The 20991-nt window shown below is 45.1% G+C and overlaps 1 protein-coding gene across 1 annotated transcript; it reads right to left on the minus strand.

The window, feature by feature from the left end:
• Positions 1-13715: 13715 nt before the first annotated feature.
• Positions 13716-20647, minus strand: LOC136310238 (histone-lysine N-methyltransferase PRDM9-like). Its single transcript, XM_066238565.1, has 5 exons — positions 20575-20647; positions 20106-20377; positions 19661-19728; positions 18007-18200; positions 13716-15909 (listed from the first exon to the last, which is right to left on the minus strand). The coding sequence occupies exons 1-5, from the start codon at positions 20645-20647 to the stop codon at positions 13913-13915; spliced, it is 2604 nt and encodes an 867-aa protein (XP_066094662.1). The 3' UTR covers positions 13716-13912.
• Positions 20648-20991: the final 344 nt, after the last annotated feature.

The raw sequence follows: 20991 nt of genomic DNA on the forward strand, positions 1-20991 counted from the left end.
TCCTACAGAAACTGGAACTTGGAATGCCTGCCTCAGGGAGAAGCCTCAGGGTTCCATTTAGTAGAAGGCTCCAGTATTCATAGGCTTGATGACATGTTAGAGGAAACCATTGTGCCCTGAGAAGTCAGTTGTCCTCCTAGCCCTCCATTTCAGGTTTCGGGGGAGTTTCCCCAAGGCACAGCAGGTCAGGTGTTTTGGGGAAGCAAGAGAAATGGTTCCATTGTAGGAGATGCACCATGGGAGTCAAAAGTGGGTGGGAAACTCTGGGAGGTGCAGACCTGAGATGGTTTACAGGAAGGAGAGGTACTGTGTCCCAGCCCAAAAATACAGACATGATCCTAACAGAGATCTGAGCTTTTTGTTTGTTTGATTGTTTGCTGTTTCTTCTGCCTTTCTCCTCAGTGAAAAGTGTGAGGCACATTGCAGATTTATTACTTAATTTTTCTTTGTATTTTAAGTTTTTCATTGATTTGAGAGAGAGAGAGAGAGAAAGAGAGAGAGAAGCATGCACTGATTGCTCCACTTAGTTGTTCCATTTAGTTGTGTGCTCATTGGTTGTTTCTTTTAGGTGCCAACAATGGGGCTCACACCGGTCATGTTGGGGTTTGGTACAATGCCGTATGCACTGAGCTACATGGCCAGTGCCCCATAGGCTTTTTAAAATGTAGTATTTTAATTATCATTCATTTGAAGTTATTTTATATTTCCAATTGTGATGTGTTTGAGGGGTTATTTAGAAAATGTCATTTATGCCTTAAAGCATAAGGAGCTTGTGTGTCCCTTTTATTAATATTTTTTAGCCTGACCATGCAGTGGTGCAGTGGATAGAGCATCATACTGAAATGCAGAAGACACAGGTTCTAAACCCTGAGGTCACTGGCTTGAGCAAGGGGTCACTTGCTCTGATGTAGCCCCCCAGTCAAGGCACATATGAGAAAGCGATCAATGAACAACTAAGGTGCTGCAATGAAGATTTGATGCTTCTTATCTCTCTCCCTTTCTGCCTGTCTGTCCCTATCTGTCCCTCTCTCAACCTATATTTTCGGTTAATGGCCATGAGAACCAAACACACATTTTATATTCTTTTAAACTTGGAAGCTTGTTGGATATTGCTTTCTGTTGTTTTGTGGTCTCTTTTCAATATGTTTGAAGTATACTTCTCTGTTGTCACTCTGTGCCCATGGCAGTTTCAGATGAAAACTTAAGTACAATCACCTTAGTGTTTACATGATCAAGGAACAGCTTGTTGACCCCTTACCTTATTTCTTGTGTTAATAGGTTTTGGGGTTTCCCAACAAAAAGTAATCTGTCAGGTGTGTCACACATTCTCCAATTAGGTGCATGTTATCCATTTAATTTTTTTTTCTGAAGTGAGAAGCAGGGGGGAGGCAGACAGATACTCCTGCATGAGCCTGACTGGGATTTACCCGGCATGCCCACCAGAGAGCTATGCTTGGCCCCTCTGGGGTGTTGCTCCACTGCAGTTGGAGACATTCAAGCACCTGAGGCAGAGGCCATGGAGCCATCCTCAGTGACCAGGCCAACTCTGCTCCAGTGGAGCCTTGGCTGCTAGAGGGAAAGAGAGAGATAGAGAGGAAGGAGAGGGGGAAGGGTGGAGAAGCAGATGGGCACTTCTCCTGTGTGTCTTGACAGAGAATCAAACCCGGGGCTTCCACACGCCCGGCCAATGCTCTGCTGCTGACCCAACCGGCCAGGGCCTGTCCATGTCACCTTTAAGAATCCTAGCCCTGGCCGGTTGGCTCAGCGGTAGAACGTCGGCCTAGCGTGCGGAGGACCCGGGTTCGATTCCCGGCCAGGGCACATAGGAGAAGCGCCCATTTGCTTCTCCACCCCTCCGCCGCGCTTTCCTCTCTGTCTCTCTCTTCCCCTCCCGCAGCCAAGGCTCCATTGGAGCAAAGATGGCCCGGGCGCTGGGCATGGCTCTGTGGCCTCTGCCTCAGGCGCTAGAGTGGCTCTGGTCGCAACATGGCGATGCCCAGGATGGGCAGAGCATCGCCCCCTGGGGGGCAGAGCACCGCCCCTGGTGGGCGTGCTGGGTGGATCCCGGTCGGGCGCATGCGGGAGTCTGTCTGACTGTCTCTCTCTGTTTCCAGCTTCAGAAAAATGAAAAAAAAAAAAAAAAAAGAATCCTAGATTCTGGCCTGACCTGTGGTGGCACAGTGAATAGAGTATCTATTTGGAACACTGAGGTTGTAGTTTAAAACTCTAGGGTTGCTGGGTAAAGGCATACATGAGAGGCAACTACTCTGAGGTGATGCTTTTGACTTCTTCTCCCTTTCTCCCTATCTCTTCTCTTTTCTTCATATTCAATCTATAATTTTCCCCCCAAAAACCTAAGATTCTGTTATTCATGTTTTTTAAATGTACAATATATGCAATATAACCTCATTGTCTTGTATTCTTGGGAATATGAATTTCCCCTGAGCATGTATTATATGTTGAATATCTCTTATTCATCTGATTATTTCACCTGATTATTAGCCCAGATGCTAAAACTTTCAAAGTATGAAAAAAATTTTAAATTTCATCCCCTACACTGTCGATGAACTAGCATGTGACATGAATGGCTGGGGCACTAAGTCCTGGAGAGTCCTGCAGCTGAGATCATGGACATGTGTCAGCTAAGGGTAAGCATTATTTCTGTTTCCTCTGTCAGTTACTCGGTTTATTTTTGTGGGGTTTGGTAGAATGTGGTAGCGCTGTGAGTTATGTTTCTCTCTTCTGCATTTACATTGGTAGTGAAACATATATTTTAGCTTCCTGCTTAGGAAGCTATGAGATTCCCTTGAACTTACGGAGCTGTGAGATTTCCTTTATGGAGTCCTGGCTCTGTTTGCATTATGAGTATCAGGTTCAGCTCCTGCATCTGTCATGCAGCAAGTGGGGTCAGGCGTTTCGCTCCATGTCTGAAGTTTGGTTATGGGCTCTTGGTTACAGATGAGGAGTCTGTCTCCAGGGTTAGTCATTGAATCTGTATTCTGCTGTGCATCTGGGGTCTGAGGTCCCTTTGCCTGTAGCCTTGTGTCCGAGTTCCAGTGTGGTCCCATGAGCAGCTCCAGTTCTAGGGCCTGATGTATGGACTTTGGTGTCCAAGGTGCCATGTCAGTTTCTGACATTGGTGTTTCCTAGTCTCAGTTGGAGACCAGTGTTTGGTGTTCAGTGCCAAGTCCTCTTTTTGGTTTGAAAGTTGGTCCAGTGCTCAGCTTCAGTTGTCTAGAGTCTGTGGGGTCCTGATTCTGTCTAAGGTCTCTGGTCTCTGTTCAGTAATGGTTGTTATGTTCACATTGACAGGAAAGTAGATATTGATGGGTAAAGAGAGCAAAGTGAGTTAGAGATTCTATTCTATAAAACAGAATATGTGGGCCCTGGCCACTTGGCTCAGTGGTAGAGTATCGGCTCTATGTGTGAAAGCCCTGTGTTTGATTTCCAGGCAGGGCACACAGGAGAAGCTCCCATCTGCTTCTCCATCCTTCCCTCTTTCCTTTTTCTCTATCTCTCTCTCTTTCCTCCAACAGAAGAGGCTCCATTGGAGCAAGATTGGCCTGGGTGCTGAGGACAGCTCCAGTTGCAATGGAGCAATGCCCCAGAAAAGCAGAGCATCGCCCCCTAGTGCCCTTGCTGGGTGGATCCTGGTCAGTGGCATGAGGGAGTCTGTCCTCTCTGCCTCCCCACTTCTCACAACATACAAAACCATACAAAAACAAACATAAAATGGAATAGGTGTTCCAGAAAGAAGCTTCAGGGTTCCATTTAGTCTTATCTGATAGAAGGCTCCAGTATTCATAGGCTGATTGCATATTAGAGGAATCCATTGTGTCCTGAGAAGTCCATTGTCCCCTCAGCCCTCTGGCTCAGGTTTGGGAGGAGTTTCCCCAAGGCACTGCTGGCCAGGTGAGCGGGGAAGCAAGAGGCAAAAGGTCCCATTGTAGGAGAGGCACCATGGGAGTAAAAAATGGGTGGGAAACACTGAGGTTCAGAATCCAGAGTGTTTATGGTCAAGAAAGGTCGTCCTTCCCAGCTGAAGAATAGAAACATGGTCCTAACAGGGATCTGGGCCTTTTATTTGTCATTTTATTCTGCCTTCCTGCTGAGAGAAACACAGTGGCCATGTTTTGGATCCATCACTCCACTTTTCATTGGTTTTCCAAATTTATCCATTAATTTGATACACAGAGAGAGAAGCACTTACTCATTGCTCCACTTAGTTGTTCCATTTAGTTATGTGGTCATTGGTTGCTCCTTTTAGGTGCCGACAATGGGGCTCACACCAGTCACCTTGGCTTTTGGGAAGATGATATCTGCACTTAGCTACATGGCCAGTGCCCATTGGGTTTTTTTAATGTAATATTTTAATTATTATTCAATTGAAGTTATTTTATATTTCCAATTGTGATGCATTTGGGGGGTTACTTAGAAAAAGTCATTTATACCTTAAACCATAAGGAACTTGTAGGTCCCTCTTATTAATATTTTTTAGGTTCATGGCCATGATAGCAAGACACACACTTTATATTCTTTCAAACCATGAACTTGTTGAAGGTTGCTTTCTTTTGCTTTGTGGTCTCTTTAAATATGTTTGAAGTGTGCTTCTCTGTCACCTTGTGCACATGCCGATTTCAGAAGAGAACTTAAGTACAAGCACCTTAGTGTTAGACATGAAGACTGCAAGGAGCAGCTGTTGACCCCCTTACCTTACTTCTTGTGTCCAATAGGTTTTGTGGTTTTCCATAAAAAAATTATCTGTCAGATGTTCTGAAATCAGCTGCATGTTATCTGTGTAACCTTTATGCATCTAAGATTCTGGCCTGACCTGTGGTGGTGCAGTGGATGGAGCATTGATTTGCAATGCTGAGGTTGCCGGTTTGAAACTCGAGGCTTGCTGGGTCAAGGCACAGTTGAGAGGCAACTCCTCTGAGGTGATGCTTCCTGCACCTTTCCCCTTTCTATCTCTTCTGTCTATTCTCTAAAATCAATCAATAAATTTTTTTCAAAAAATCTTAGATTCTGTAATTGTTTTTTTGTTTTTTTTTTCTTACAGAGGCAGAGATAGACAGGGACAGACAGGAACGGAGAGAGATGAGAAGCATCAATCATCAGTTTCTTGTTGAGCGTTGCTACTTCTTAGTTGTTCATTGATTGCTTTCTCACATGTGCCTTGACCGCGGGCCTTCAGCAGACCGAGTAACCCCTTGCTCAAGCCAGTGACCTTGGGTCCAAGCTGGTGAGCTTTTTCCACAAGCCAGATGAGCCCGTGCTCAAGCTGATGACCTCGGGGTCTCGAACCTGGGTCCTTCCGCATCCCAGTCCGACGCTCTATCCACTGCGCCACCACCTGGTCAGGCTGTAATTCAGTTTTTTGAAGTGACCTATATACCCAGTATAACCTCATTGTCTTATATCAGTTCCCCTTGAGCCTTTATTATACATTGAATATCCCTTGTTCATCTTATTATTTCACTTGATTATTAGCCCAGCTGCTAGAACTTTCAAAGTATAAGGACAGTTTTTTTATATTATTTTTTTTTCAGAGACAGAGAAAGAATCAGACAGAGGGATAGACAGGGACAGATAGACAGAAATGGAGAGATGAGAAGCATCAATCATCATTGTTTTTTTTGTTTTTTTTTTCTTTTCTTCTGAAGCTGGAAACGGGGAGAGACAGTCAGACAGACTCCTGCATGCGCCCGACCAGGATCCACCTGGCACGCCCACCAGGGGCGAAGCTCTGCCCACCAGGGGGCGATGCTCTGCCCCTCCGGGGCGTCGCTCTGCCGAGACCAGAGCCACTCTAGCGCCTGGGGCAGAGGCCAAGGAGCCATCCCCAGCGCCTGGGCCATCTTTGCTCCAATGGAGCCTTGGCTGCGGGAGGGGAAGAGAGAGACAGAGAGGAAGGAGGGGGTGGGGGTGGAGAAGCAAATGGGCGCTTATCCTATGTGCCCTGGCCGGGAATCGAACCCGGGTCCCCCGCACGCCAGGCCGACGCTCTACCGCTGAGCCAACCAGTCAGGGCAATCATCAGTTTTTCGTTGCAACACCTTAGTTGTTCATTGATTGCTTTCTCATATGTGCCTTGACCGCGGGCCTTCAGCAGACTGAGTAACCCCTTCCTTGAGCCAGCAACCTTGGGTCCAAGCTGGTGAGCTTTTGCTCAAACCAGATAAGCCTGCGCTCAAGTTGGCGACTTCGGGGTCTCAAACCTGGGTCCTCTGCATCCCAGTTCGATGCTCTATCCACTGTGCCACTGCCTGGTCAGGCTTACCGTTTTTTAATTTTATTCCCCACAGTGTCGATAAGCCAGGCATGTGACATGAATAGCTGGGACACTAAGTCCTGAAGAGTCCTGCTGCTGAGATCATGGACATGTACTGACTAAGGATAAGCTTTATTTCTGTTCCCCCTGTGGGGTTTGTTAGAATGTGGTATTGCTGTTAGTGATGTTTCTCTATTCTACATTTACATTGGTAGTGAAATACATTTTGAAGCTTGCTGCTTGGACTTAGGAAGTCATGAGATGCCCTTTATAAAGTCCTGGCTGTGTTTGCATTGTGAGCATCTGGTTTAGCTCCCGCATCTGTCATGCAGCAAGTGGGGTCTGTTGTTTCGCTCCATGTCTGAAGTTCAGTTATGGGGTCTTGGTTACAGATCAGGAGTCTGTCTCTAGGGTTTGTCATTGAATCTGTATTCTGCTGTGCACCTGGGGTCCCTTTGCATGTAGCCTCATATCCGAGTTCCAGTGTGGGTCCCATGAGCAGCTCCAGTTCTAGGGCCTGATGTATGGACTCTGGTGTCCAAGTGCCATGTCAGTTTTTAGCATTGGTGTTTCTTAGTCTCAGTTGGGTCTTTAGAACAATGTTTGGTGTTTGGTACCAAGTTCCCTTTTTGTTTTAGGGGTTGGTCCATTGCTCAGTTTAAGTCGTCTAGGGTCCCTGGGGTCCTGATTTTGTCTAAGGACTCTGGTGTCTGTTCAGTAATAATGTTGGATGGGGAAAGAGCAAAGTGAATGGAAGATTCTATTCTATAAAACTCGGGATACCTGCTCCAGGGAGAAGCCTCAAGATTCCATTTAGTAAAATCTGATAGAAGGCTCCAATATTCGTAGGCTTGATGGCACATTAGAGTACCAGTGGTAGTCAACCTGGTCCCTACTGTCCACTAGTGGGCATTCCAGCTTTCATGGTGGGCTGTAGTGGTGCAACCAAAGTATAAATAAAAAGATAGATTTAACTATAGTAAGTTGTTTTATAAAGATTTATTCTGCCAAACTTAGCGAAAATCCGACATAAAGTACTTGGTAAGTAATGATTATTATATGCTTTAACTTGCTGTAACTCTGCTTTATAAATTTTATAAAGTAAAGTTACTTCCCTACTTTATATGATAAATCACCATTACTGTGGAACCAGTGGGCGGTTAGAAAATTTTACTACTAACAGAGATACAAAAGTGGGCGGTAGGTATAAAAAGGTTGACTACCCCTGGAGTAGTCCATTGTGTTCTGAGATGTCCATCATCCCCTCAGCCCTCTGGTTCAGGTTTGGGAGGAGTTTCTCCAAGGCAGTGCCGGTCATGTGTTTTGGGGAAGTGAGAGGGAAATGGTTCCATTGTAGGAGAGGCACGATGAAAGGCAGAAATGGGCAGGAAACACTGTGAGGTGCAGAATTATTTTGTTGATGGTTAAAAAAAAAAAGGTCGTCTTTTCTAGGTGAAAAATAGAAACATGGTCTGAAGAGATATCTGGGGTTTTTACTTTGTTTTTCTTTCCTGTTTTTCCTGCTTTTCTTTTGAGAGAATGTACTAGGCATGTTGCAGGTCTATCACAGCTTTTTTCATTGAATTTTTACATTTTTACATTGATTTGAGAGAGAGAGGGAGAAGCATGAAATAATTTTTTCAATTAGTTCCATTTAGTTGTGTACAACTTGGTTACTTCTCTTAGGTGCTAAGACCTGTGACAAAACCCACAACCATGCACCTAGCCATCTGGTCAGGGTAACATAGGTTTTTAAAAATTATCTTTCAGCCTTGGCCGGTTGGCTCAGCAGTACAGCGTCGCCCTGGCGTGCGGGGGACCTGGGTTTGATTCCCGGCCAGGGCATACAGGAGAGGCGCCCATTTGCTTCTCCACCCCCACCCCCTCCTTCCTCTCTGTCTCTCTCTTCCCCTCCCGCAGCCAAGGCTCCATTGGAGCAAAGATGGCCCGGGCGCTGGGGATGGTTCCTTGGCCTCTGCCCCAGGCGCTGGAGTGGCTCTGGTCATGGCAAAGCATCGCCCTGGTGGGTGTGCCAGGTGGATCCCGGTCGGGCGCATGTGGGAGTCTGTCTGACTGTCTCTCCCCATTTCCAGCTTCAGAAAAATACAAAAACAAAAAAAAATTATTATCTTTCAGCCTGACCTGGCAGTGGTGCAGTGGATAAAGCATCGAACTGGGATGTGGAGGACCCAGGTTCAAGACTCCAAGGTCACCAGCTTGAGCCCAAGGTCGCTGGCTCGAGCAAAGGGTTACTGGGTCTGCTGAAGGCCCGTGGTCAAGGCATGTATGAGAAGGCAATCAATGAACAATTAAGGTGTTGCAATGCACAACAAAAAACTAATGATGGATGCTTCTCATCTCTATGTTCCTGTCTGTCTGTCCCTGTCTATCCCTCTCTCTGACTCTGTCTCTATGAAAAAATAAATAAAAAAAAAACATGAAAAAAAAAGACTCCGAGGTCACCAGCTTGAGCGTGGGCTCATCTGGTTGAGCAAAAAGCTCACCAGCTTGAACCCAAGGTCGCAGGCTCGAGCAAGGGGTTACTCAGTCTGCTGTAGCCCCACGGTCAAGGCACATATGAGAAAGCAATCAATGAACAACTAAAGTGCCACAATGAAAAACTGATGATTGATGCTTTTCATCTCTCTTCATTCCTGTCTGTCTGTCCCTATCTATCCCTCTCTCTGACTCTATCTCTGTCTCTGTAAAAAAATAAAATTAAATTAAAAAAATTATTATCTTTCAGTTGATGAAATTGTTTTAGAATTTCAATTGCAATGTAAGTTACAGGTTATTTAAAATTGTACTTTATAAGTGTAAGTATAAGGACTTCCTGGTTTATCTGTTACTAATGATTTCAAGGTCATGAGAGGAGGAATGGGTTATATAATTTCAAATCTTTGAAGTTTGTTGTCACTTGCTTTATATTGCAATATGGTCCCTTTTAAATGTGTCCTCAGTGTAAGTCTCTGCATCTTGTCCTGTGCATCTTGAGAACAATACCTTGGTTGTTATCAGGAGGAACAGAGGTGGGTACAGTGCATTATCTGTCAGTGGTTGTATTGCAGGAATCAAAGGAGGACAAAAACGCCAAGACAACTTGATGAAGGAGGTAGGATTTATAAGGTCTACCAGAAAGTTCTGTCCATTTTTGGAATAAAACAAAATACAAATTTTTCTTACCATCAATAAACTTTAATAATATAATTGCCATTATTATTAATGATTTCTTGCCAGCGTGAGGGCAATTTGTATATCCTATTTTTGAAAAAGGTTTTATCTTTTGATGTGAAAAATTGAACCAGTGCTTGTTTGATATCTTCTTCATTTTTGAATTTTTTGCCCTTCAAAAAATTTTGTAAGGACAAAAACAAGTGATAGTCGGAGGGTGCTAAGTCTGGGGAATATGGTGGATGCAACAGAATTTCCCAGCCTAGTTCTGCAATTTTTTGACGAGTCCCCAAAGCAGCATGTGGCCTGGCATTATCATGATGCAGTATGATGTTCTTCCTCTTGAACATCTCCGGTCTCTTTTCTTGGACTGCTGTCTTTAAATTATCCAGTTGCTGACAATACTTCTCCGAATTGAGCTTTTCGTTTGGTTTTAAAAGCTCATAATGTATTGGTCCTCGAATGTCCCACCATATACACAACATTCTCTTATTCAGAGTCAAATTTGGTTTAGAAGTGGAAGGGCTAGGTTTTCCGGGTTCACAATATGCCCTTTTCCTTACGATGTTTTTGTAGGTAATCCACTTTTCATCCCCAGTTATCATCCGGTTCAAGAAGGGCTCGATTTTGTTCCGAGCAAGCAGAGATGTGCATATGATGACTCGATCATCCAAATTCTTCTGACTTCATTCATGTGGCACCCATCTTGAATATTTCCACACCAATCCTATCTTCCGAATATGGTTCGAAATGGTTTGCTGAGCTGAATTAAGCCTTTCTGTGTTGTCAGAAAAGGATCTTGCTTCAACATGGTCTTAACAACATCGTCATCAATCAAAGATGGTCGCCCAGATGTGGCTTATCAGAAAGGTCGAAATCACCTGTTTTGAATTTTTCGAACCATCTTCTGCATGTCCTATCAAAAACTGTACCTTCACCAAACACTTTCAATAAATTCCTACATGCTTCTGTAGCATTTCTTCCTTGTTGAAATTTGTATCAAATACAGTGGCATAAAGGAACTTTATCAGTAATCATGGGTACACTATGGCTTCACACATAAGACTAATGTGAATCAACTTTGTTTTAGTTAATTTGCTACCTCAGTATGTATACATTAAGTGATAAAAATAGAGAGGCACACATGCGCCAAATAAACGTGTTTATGTGTCAAAACTTGTTGTGATAGAAATGGTTGTACTGCATTTCGGTAGACTTTATATTTAGCTGGTGGAGCAGTGTGACCCCCCAAAAGGCAACAAAATATGTGTTCCCCAAAGTTAGATTTCTTACATCTTATATACCTTTTATAGAATACAGTGTTTTCATGCAAGGGGCCCATGATCCCTTTGTCTAGAGGTGTATGTCACTCCCATGACTCCAGGATGGGAGGGTGAATTTAGGTGGAATCAGAGGATGTGTTGGAAATTTTAATTAAGGTATATAAACATTGTTTCTTAACAGCTTTTTTTTTGTATTTTTCTGAAGCTGGAAACAGAGAGGCAGTCAGACAGACTCCCGCATGCGCCCGACCGGGATCCACCCGGCATGCCCACCAGGGGGTGATGCTCTACCCATCCGGGGTGTCGCTCTGTTGCTACCAGAGCCACTCTAGCGCCTGAGGCAGAGGCCATGGAGCCATCCCCAGCATCCGGGCCATCTTTGCTCCAATGGAGCCTTGGCTGTGGGAGGGGAAGAGAAAGAGAGGAAGGAGAGGGGGAGAGGTGGAGAAGCAGATGGATGCTTTTCCTGTGTGCCCTGGCTGGGAATCAAACCCGGGACTTCCACATGCCAAGCTGACGCTCTACCACTGTGCCAACAGGCCAGGGCCTCTCAACAGCTTTTGAGAAAAGAAAAGGGGAAGAGGTTTTTAGATAAGTTCTATCTTCTTTGCTCTGTGTAGCAAGTGGCCCCAGGCACCCTATCAGGGAACTATAGGAAGTACAGCTAGTGCTTGACTTACAACCACGATTGGTTTCAACAGACCGGTTGTAACATGCTTTGGTCGTAAGTTGAGTAGGTTGTATGTACAGTACTGTGAAATGGTGTCATAAAAATCTTTAAGTCATATTTTATCATAATTTTTTTCATTATTGTTATAGATCATAATTTTCTTTGTTCATTTTATGCCACTTGTATCATCTCTACACCATTTTGTTTCTTTCTTTTCTTCTTGGCAGGCTGAGGTGTAGACAAAGACAATTTTCTCTTGGTAGACATCTTGGGAGTGGTTTGATGAAAAATATCCAAGACAAAAAACACAAATTGCTGTACGAAGTCTTGGATAACAGTTGAAATGGTGCACGCGGAGATGGTAGTGCTGCTAGAAACTGGTCTGCACTGTCGTATGCCCAGCTGGGCAACACTTGTGCTGCCAGACGTGGAGCAGTCATGGCTCATGATTGTGGTCGTAATGTCGAATGGTCCTAAGTTGCACAGGTTGTAAGTCGATCAATACCTGTACTTGATCTAGAACTGGCTGACTCAGTTACCCCTGCAGGCTCCCTTCCCTTGCATTCTTCTTGTTTTCCTCCTCAGGGAAGAGGGGGCCTGCCCCTCCTTCCTCAGGTGATCCACTTACCTGCTTATGTTAAGTAAGTTTTCTCTCTACGGATTTTCTTTTTTAGTGATAATCTATTGGTTCTGAAAGAGGTATTTTCTATCCCTAAATGAGAGTTGGATGAAACCCATGGTTATGCCCTGGATGGGTAGCTTAGTTAGTTAGAGCGTCATTCTGATACACCAAGGTTGTAGGCTCAATCCTCAGTCAGGGGACATCTAAGAATTAATGTGTGAGAACATTGGTATTGTCATATTTGGAGTTTAGCAGTTCTAACAGATGTGAGTGCCATATTATAGTAGTCTTAATTTGCCATTTCCTAACGATATATCAGGCAGAGCTTATTTTTACATGGTTAGGTACTTGGTCTTGTCAAAATAAGAAACAAGAAAACTGGGAGTTTTTAAGGAGTTTATCTGAGCCAAAATGACTCCAAACATTTGTCATAAAGATCTCTAATCTGGAAGACAGTGTAGCAATTTCTATTTCAATTATTTATTTAAAATTTACTTCAGAGAGTGGAGGGAGATAGAGAGAGAAGGGGGAGGAGCAGAAAGCATCAAATTCCATATATGCCTTGATCAGGCGATTTCAGTCTTTTTATTTGTTTATTTCATTTTAGAGTGTCGAGAGAGAGAAGCAATCTTTTTGTGTGAGACAGAGAGAGGAATAGTGACAGACAGGAAGGGAGAGAGATGAGAAGCATCAATTCTTTGTTGGGGCACCTTAGTGGTTTATTGATTGTTTTCTCATGTAACTTGACCAGGGGGCTATAGCAGAATGAGTGACCCCTTGCTCAAGCCAGCAACCTTGGGCTTCAAGCCAGTGACCATGGGGTCATGTCTATGATTCCATGCTCAAGCCTGCAACCCCACACTCAAGCTGGTGAGCCTGTTCTCAAGCCAGCGACCTTGGGGTTTTGAACCTGGGCCCTCTGCATCCAAGTCCAATAATCTATGCACTGTACTACTGCCTGGTCAGGAACCATTCCCATTTTATAGATTAAAAGACAGGCACAGAGAAGTTGAGAATCTTACCTTAGGTTGCACAGCTGGTGAGGGCAGAGCTGATATTCAAACCCACAATGGAATTTGCTGGAGTCCATGTGGTGTACACCATGAAATTCTCACCCTTAAGGGGCAGTGAGGAGAGAGTGAGGAAGACCAGGTGCCCAGACTAAGTCAGGCACATGGGCATGCACACGCACATATTCCTCCATGGCTTTCAGCTCTGATTATACAGAGGTAAAAAAAAAACAAAACCAGGACAGGAGCCGAGAGAAGCCAAGGAAGGAGGGTGGTTAGCTTACTAGAAATCTCCACTTCCGGGGAGTCAAGGAAATGCCTTTCCCTGGTGAATCTGTCTCAAATCCCTCTCCCTGGGCAGTAACCTAAGTAGATTGACTCCAGACTTCCATGTTCCCAGGCGTTGAGTTTCTGTGCCTGACAGTGTGAGTTCTCTCTGGCCCTCTGGGAACTCTTCTTTCAGTGATGGGGAGGAGGAAATGAGGCATGTGGGACTCAAAGTTTTATGGAGATAAGACTTATTAGAACAGGAGGCCAAGAGACCATGGAGATTGGTGTTGACATTCCCATAGCATTTAAGGAACTGTTTGTCTAGCTCATGTCTTGTCCTGAAAGTGAAGAACTTATTTAACCAGTTACTTCTGTACTAATTACAGTCTTGGGAGGGTAAGGGGTCAGTCGACTCATTCTGAAGTCCCCTCAGAGCTGGTGTATGACCTGTGTAACAGCTATGGCTGTAGAGATGCAATTTAATGCTAATGACCCAATCACTCTCCTTGCAGAGGGCTTCTCCCCTGAGTGTGTCCTCTGGTGTCTGAGGAGAACTGACTTCCATGTAAAGGCTCACTCACACTCCCTGCAAACATAGGGCTTTTCCTGAGTGTGTCACTGGTGTGTCAGAGTTGACTTCTGTGTAAAGCATTGCTCACACTCCCTGCAAACATAGGGCTTCTCCCCTGAGTGTGTCCTCTGGTGTGTGAGGAGAGTTGACTTCTGTGAAAAGCCTCGCTCACACTCCCTGCAAACATAGGGCTTCTCCCCTGAGTGTGTCCTCTGGTGTGTGAGGAGAGTTGACTTCTGTGAAAAGCCTCGCTCACACTCCCTGCAAACATAGGGCTTCTCCCCTGAGTGTGTCCTCTGGTGTGTGAGGAGAGTTGACTTCTGTGAAAAGCCTCGCTCACACTCCCTGCAAACATAGGGCTTCTCCCCTGAGTGTGTCCTCTGGTGTGTGAGGAGAGTTGACTTCTGTGCAAAGCCTCGCTCACACTCCCTGCAAACATAGGGCTTCTCCCCTGAGTGTGTCCTCTGGTGTCTGAGGAGATTTGACTTCTGTGAAAAGCCTCGCTCACACTCCCTGCAAACATAGGGCTTCTCCCCTGAGTGTGTCCTCTGGTGTGTGAGGAGAGTTGACTTCTGTGAAAAGCCTCGCTCACACTCTCTGCAAACATAGGGCTTCTCCCCTGAGTGTGTCCTCTGGTGTATGAGGAGATGTGACTTCTGTGCAAAGCCTTGCTCACACTCCCTGCAAACATAGGGTTTCTCCTCTGAGTGTGTCCTCTGGTGTATGAGGAGATATGACTTTTGTGTAAAGCCTCGCTCACACTCCCTGCAAACATAGGGCTTCTCCCCTGAATGTGTCCTCTGGTGTCTGAGGAGATGTGACTTCCGTGTAAAGCCTTGCTCACACTCTCTGCAAACATAGGGCTTCTCCCCTGAGTGTGTCCTCTGGTGTGTGAGGAGAGTTGACTTCTGTGAAAAGCCTCGCTCACACTCCTTGCAAACATAGGGCTTCTCCCCTGAGTGTGTCCTCTGGTGTGTGAGGAGAGTTGACTTCTGTGAAAAGCCTCGCTCACACTCCCTGCAAACATAGGGCTTCTCCCCTGAGTGTGTCCTCTGGTGTGTGAGGAGAGTTGACTTCTGTGAAAAGCCTCGCTCACACTCCCTGCAAACATAGGGCTTCTCCCCTGAGTGTGTCCTCTGGTGTCTGAGGAGATGTGACTTCTGTGAAAAGCCTCGCTCACACTCCCTGCAAACATAGGGCTTCTCCCCTGAGTGTGTTCTCTGGTGTGTGAGGAGATTTGACTTCAGTGAAAAGCCTCGCTCACACTCCCTGCAAACATATGATTTCTCCCCTGAATGTGTCCTCTGGTGTATGAGGAGATCAGACTTTCGTGTAAAGCCTCGCTCACATGCTCTGCAAACATAGGGCTTCTCCCCTGAGTGTGTCCTCTGGTGTCTGAGGAGATCTGACTTCCATAGAAAGCCTCGCTCACACTCCCCGCAAACATAGGGTTTCTCCCCTGAATGTGTCCTCTGGTGTATGAAGAGATATGACTTCTGTGCAAAGCCATGCTTGCACACCCTGCAAACATAGAGCTTCTCCCCTGAGTGTGTCCTCTGGTGTCTGAGGAGATCTGACCCATCATCAAAGCCTTGTCCACACTCTCCATACTTGACAGCTACAATTCTCGAAATTCCTACTCTCATAAACAGTTTTTCTGTATCCACTGAATTCACTTTCTGTCCTCTGCTTGGAGCTTCCTGCATCATTCTCTCTTGTTCTCCAGAGCTTCCCAAGTGTGTTTTGGGAGGTTTGAAAAAGGCCCTTGAAATCCTCCTTGGCCTGATCCTTTTAAGCAAAAGTTTGGACATTTCTTTAAATTTTTGACCTTCAGCTTTGTCATCCCAACTGTGTGTATCAGTATGGTGCTGCTGCTGATCTGGATCCTCTGGGAAGGGATCCTCTGATTGGAGGTGTTTTCTTGCAGATGTTCCTGGCAGAATATGAGAGGGGTGATTGCGTCCCACATGGTCACTGAGGAATTGCTGACTGGAGAAGGCCAGAGAGCAGTAGGGACATGGGTGCATCTCTGGCTGTGGTTCTGCTGAAAGAGAAAATTTTGGTCAGGACAGATGTTGACAAGGCTGCCTGGGCCATATATTTTGTTTAGACCTGTCCCATGAGTCATTCTTATGGGGTTGACAATGTAATCTCTGTCTCCCACAAAGTGTTTCTTTTTTTTTTTTTTTTTTTTTACAGGGACAGAGAGAGAGCCAGAGAGAGGGACAGATAGGGACAGACAGACAAGAACAGAGAGAGAGATGAGAAGCAGCAATCATCAGTCTTTCATTGCGACACCTTAGTTGTTCATTGATTGCTTTCTCATATGTGCCTTGACCACGGGCCTTCAGCAGACCGAGTAACTCCTTGCTTGAGCCAGCGACCTTGGGTCCAAGCTGGTGAGCTTTTTGCTCAAGCCAGATGAGCCTGCGCTCAAGCTGGCGACCTCAGGGTCTCGAACCTGGGTCCTCCGCATCCCAGTCCGATGCTCTATCCACTGCGCCACCACCTGGTCAGGCACAAGGTGTTTCTTTACAGTCTGTTTTCTCTTTTTATTTTTATGTACTATATCTTCTTTAGAAATCTGGAAAGCCCATATCAAGGGTCCTTTGTACGCATTACCAGATGAGGGACTTTCAAGTAGCACCAGGGGCTGTTTCACCCCTTGAATGGGTGAAACAATGCTGACCTTTCCTATATACATGTAACTTTTTAACACAGTTATTTAGAAAGACCACTGACCCCAACCTCATAGTTTCCCACAGATGATAAACTGAAAATATGTCCTTCCTCAAACTTCACATCAAATATTCATACTTGATTTTATTCAGTGTCAGCCCATTTCATATACAATGGGAAGTCCTGTTTCAAAATATTTTCCCAATCATATTTTTAAAAAATTGATTGATCTTAGAGAGGAAAAGATAGAAGGAGGAAGATGAAGAGGATGATTAGGAAGAGGAGAAGGAGAGAAAAGAAAAAGTAGAAAGAGAGAGAGAGAGAGGCATTTATTCATTGTTCTATGTAGACATGCAGTCATTGGTCATTTCTTGTATATGCCCTGACCTGGGCTCAACCTTGGTATTACAGGATGGTGCACTTACTGACTGAGTTAACCAGCCAGGGCCCCCAACCATACTTCTTACTTGCCTAACTCCCATCCCTTTCCAGCTAATCCATAATCTTCTCCCACTTGGAGATGAAGTAATCTCTGAGAGGATTCCCCACTGAAGTGTATTTTACAAAAATTAACAAAGCAAATAATAGAGAATAAGTCACCCTGTAGTCGAGAACAGCACCACCGTCCCACCTCATTCAGGAAGGTTCTAGCATCTCAGCTTGGATCACAGCACTACATTTCCAGGCTGCTGCGCATCTATCTGACCTCTGCTCTTACCCTGTATGCTAGACAGGAGTGGCCCTCAGAAAACAGGCCCTGGCCAGTTTTCCCAGTGAATAGAACGTTGGCCCAGCATGTGGATGTCCCAGGTTCAATATCCAGTCAGGGTACACATGAAAAGTGACTATCTGCTTTTCTTCCCGTTCTTCTCTCTCTCTTTCCCTCCCACAGCCCGTGGCTCAATTGGTTCGATCATCAGCTTGATAGCTCAGTTGTTTCAAGTGTTGACCTCAGGTGCTGAGGATAGCTCAGCTAGTCTGAGTGTGGACCTCATACTGGAGTTGCTGGGTGGGACCTGGTCGGGGCACATGAAGGAATCTGTCTATCTCCCCTCTTCTCACTTAAAAAAATTAAATCAAAAGTAAAAATAATATAAAGATTTTTCCTAAGAATCAAAGGCATATGAAATGAATCTTTAATTTCTGAAGCATCTGGCCTGACCTGTGGTGGCACAGTGGATAAAGTGTCGACCTGGAAATGCTGAGGTCGCCAGTTCAAAACCCTGGGCTTGTCTGGTCAAGGCACATATGGGAGTTGATGCTTCAAGCTCCTCCCCCCTTCTCTCTCTCTGTCTCTCTCTCCTCTATCTCCCTCTCTGTCTCTCTCTCCTCTCTAAAAAAAAATGAATAAATAAAATTTCTGAAGCATCTGATTTGAAATCTTACTGACTTTAGAGTGTACCATGAAAATATCTAAAGTGAGTTCTCTATTTCCATTTTGAAGAACAGTTGTGCCCACCTCTAGCTGCTGTGAGCTCTCTCTTCTGCTTGCTGCTGCACTTGATGCCCAGCTCCTGGCCAAACTCATCACCGTACCAGACTAGCAGCTCACAGTCTGGCTTGATGACCTGACAGGTTCGGTAGAAAATCTGCCTGCGATACTGAAAGGCCACCAGGTTCTGCTCTTCATCGTCCCGGGCACAGTTCACATACCTGGAATTGAGGCAGGTGAAAGAAAAGAAACCCACAGGTGATGAGCTCCTACCACCTCTCAGATCCATGTCCAGCTCTGCACCTGATACTCAGGCTCTGATGTCACCCACTCCCACAGTGCTCCCAGAGAACCTTCTGTTCAATGTCTGAGCCTGTCACAATGTCATACGACTTCCTATCTCCAGGTCCTGCTTACAATGATCATCCTGCCTAATACCATTTTCCAAAGCCAATTCCAGATGTAACCTCCACCCTGATTGGCCATAAAACCCATTGACCTCTAGCTTCTCTAAACTAAATCAGGTTCTGTTTTATATCACAGAATTTGCTACTTGATGTTGGACTCTGTGTCTAGATTAGTTCCCATCATTCAATACTCAGCCTAAGTCCATCTTTTCTTGAGAGGCCTTTCTCCATTCTCACATTTTACTTAGGTAGCATTTGATGCCAGGTTCCCATAAAAACCTGGAGGTCTCCTCCTCACCACCAAAGTGAGAAGCAGGGAGGCAGACAGACAGACTTCCACATGTGCCTGACCGGGATCCACCTGGCATGCCCACTAGGGGCGATGCTCAGCCCATCTGGGGCATTGCTCTGCTGCAACCAGAGCCATTCTAGCACCTGGGGTGGAAGCGGAGGTCATGGAGCTATGCTCAGTGCCAGGGCCAACTTTGCTCCAATGGAGCCTTGGCTGTGGGAGGGGAAGAGAGAGATAGAGATAAAGAAGAGGGGGAAGGGTAGAGAAGCAGATGAGCACTTTTCTGTGCCCTGGGTCGGTATTAAACCCTGGACTTCCATGGTCTGGCTGATGCTCTACTGCTGAGCCAACCAACTAGGGCTTGGAGGTCTTTTTGACTTAGCAAAATCATAAAGAACTCTGATAAAAGAGCCCTGCAGGTAAGTGGCCAGTGATCATTGCTCTGCAGGCTTCAGAACTCAGCTCTAGTTAGAATTGGTGCTGGGATAATTTGCTGCCCTCACAGGTGTAGGCTATCCATGGTTTAGGTATCCTGGCACTCTGCACTTCTCAAAAAATAGAAAAATTATAGTTAAACATTTCTAAAATGAATTGTTTCACTGTGTCTGCAATTAGTTCTCCATAAGAAGATGGTTTATACGATCTGTTTAAGTAATAGATACCTTCCTCTAACCTGGAATATAGTAAGGGCTTGCTTAAATAATGTTCATTAGATCAATTAAAGTGTAATCCAGGCCCTCATAAATTTTTTCTAGTGCCTAAATTTTGTCTAGCATAGAGATTTATACTTTGAGGACAAATGCTATATTTTTATCTCCTTTTTTCCTCTAAATACCTCTTGCTTTGAAAGAGCACTGAATGGAGAAAAAAGAGGAACAGAGGATTGAGGGAGAACACTGAGGAAGGCATGATGAGAAGGAAAGATATATGGGCCTGAGAGGGATGAGTGTTCTCGTGACTCCCAGAAACTTCTTGGCCTTACCTCATCCAGTTGGCCAAGGATTCATCCTTCCCATCCACATACTCATGGCAGTTTCTCCCTTTGGTGATCTACATTTCAGGAAGAAAAAATAAAGGCTTTTTTGGATAAGGAGATAATAGAATTATTTAACTCTTCTGTCAATAAAGCTCTTTCAGCTTGCATGCATTGCCACTAGTGACTACAGGATATTTTTCTTACTCATCACATCTGAGTTGACCTGTCTACTCAGGGCTGGGAGGAGGCATTCCTTTGTGTCTCTACCACTTTGCTCCCACTTAACCTGTGATCCTCAACAGGAGCTCCATGATCTGCAAAGTCCACTCAGTACCCAGAGCTAACCAAACTGTCTCCATCCATGTGCTAGTATGTAGAAGGGCAGGTCCCACCAAGCCATAGGAGGGATGTGGGAAGCCACAAGACAGGGGAAGAGGTAAATACTTCTCACCAGCCAGGAGTATCCGTTGTTGCCTGCCTGTTCATCTTCTGTGATCTGGCCCTCATAAGGGCCAAAGTGCAGACCCACTGGCAGAGCAGATGCCTCGTTCCACACTCCAAGCCCAGCTTCAGGAATGCCCGATGGTCTGATTCTCAACCCAGGGGGCAGAGTGAGGGCTGCGTGGTTTGGATGCCCCTTATCCACTGCGCTGTCTTTTACAAATATCAGGGGCCCATGCACGTCACAACTGTCAATGAAGAAGTTCTGACACTTCTCACAATCTGGGGGTGAGAGCAACAGGGATTAGGGAAGGTGTAGTGCATGTTCTTGGACATATAGAGCTTCAGAGAGAGCCCAGGCACTCACATCATTGAGCCTCAATTCTGCAGGTCCATAGGGGAACAGAATTCTCTAATGACCAAATGACTAGATGAAATTATTGTATGAAGAGATAACATGCTTTGTGAGGGTCACTTACAGAGGTAGTCATCATCCTGGGGCTCGCTGACCTCTCGGTACACATGGCCTTTTCTTTCTCGTAGGTTATACATCTTTACTTCAGTCTCCTTTCTCCTGAGTTCTAAGTTGGAGAAGAGTGAGTTTGGTGGAGTCTGGAGTGTTAGTCACTATTTTGTCAGAAAACACACAATCTCCTCCCATCAAATTATCACCTGTCCTTCTACATACTCTGGTATTTTCTTTTGTCAACTATTTGCTCAGAGAGCCTCTATAATAGTAAGCCTCTACACTGACTACAGATGGCCAATTCAATTTTTGTTTCTAGATCTTCCCATTGTGAGGTTTAACTTCCCAACTTATAGTTATTCATAAAATATTTATTAAGGGCACAGTATATGTTAGGTATTGAGGAAAGGCCTGGCATACAACACCAACA

This window comes from Saccopteryx bilineata, chromosome 7 (assembly GCF_036850765.1).
Source record: "Saccopteryx bilineata isolate mSacBil1 chromosome 7, mSacBil1_pri_phased_curated, whole genome shotgun sequence".
NCBI lineage: Eukaryota > Metazoa > Chordata > Mammalia > Chiroptera > Emballonuridae > Saccopteryx > Saccopteryx bilineata.

Bases quoted from the DNA above. Each gene is read 5' to 3' on its own strand.
- LOC136310238 (XM_066238565.1), bottom strand. From the start codon at position 20,647: ATGTATAACCTACGAGAAAGAAAAGGCCATGTGTACCGAGAGGTCAGC. The intron at 20,378-20,574 runs GTAAGTGACCCT...TCTCACCCCCAG, and splicing joins CCAGGATGATGACTACCTCT to ATTGTGAGAAGTGTCAGAAC. The intron at 18,201-19,660 runs GTAAGGCCAAGA...CCTCAATTCCAG, and splicing joins TCCTTGGCCAACTGGATGAG to GTATGTGAACTGTGCCCGGG.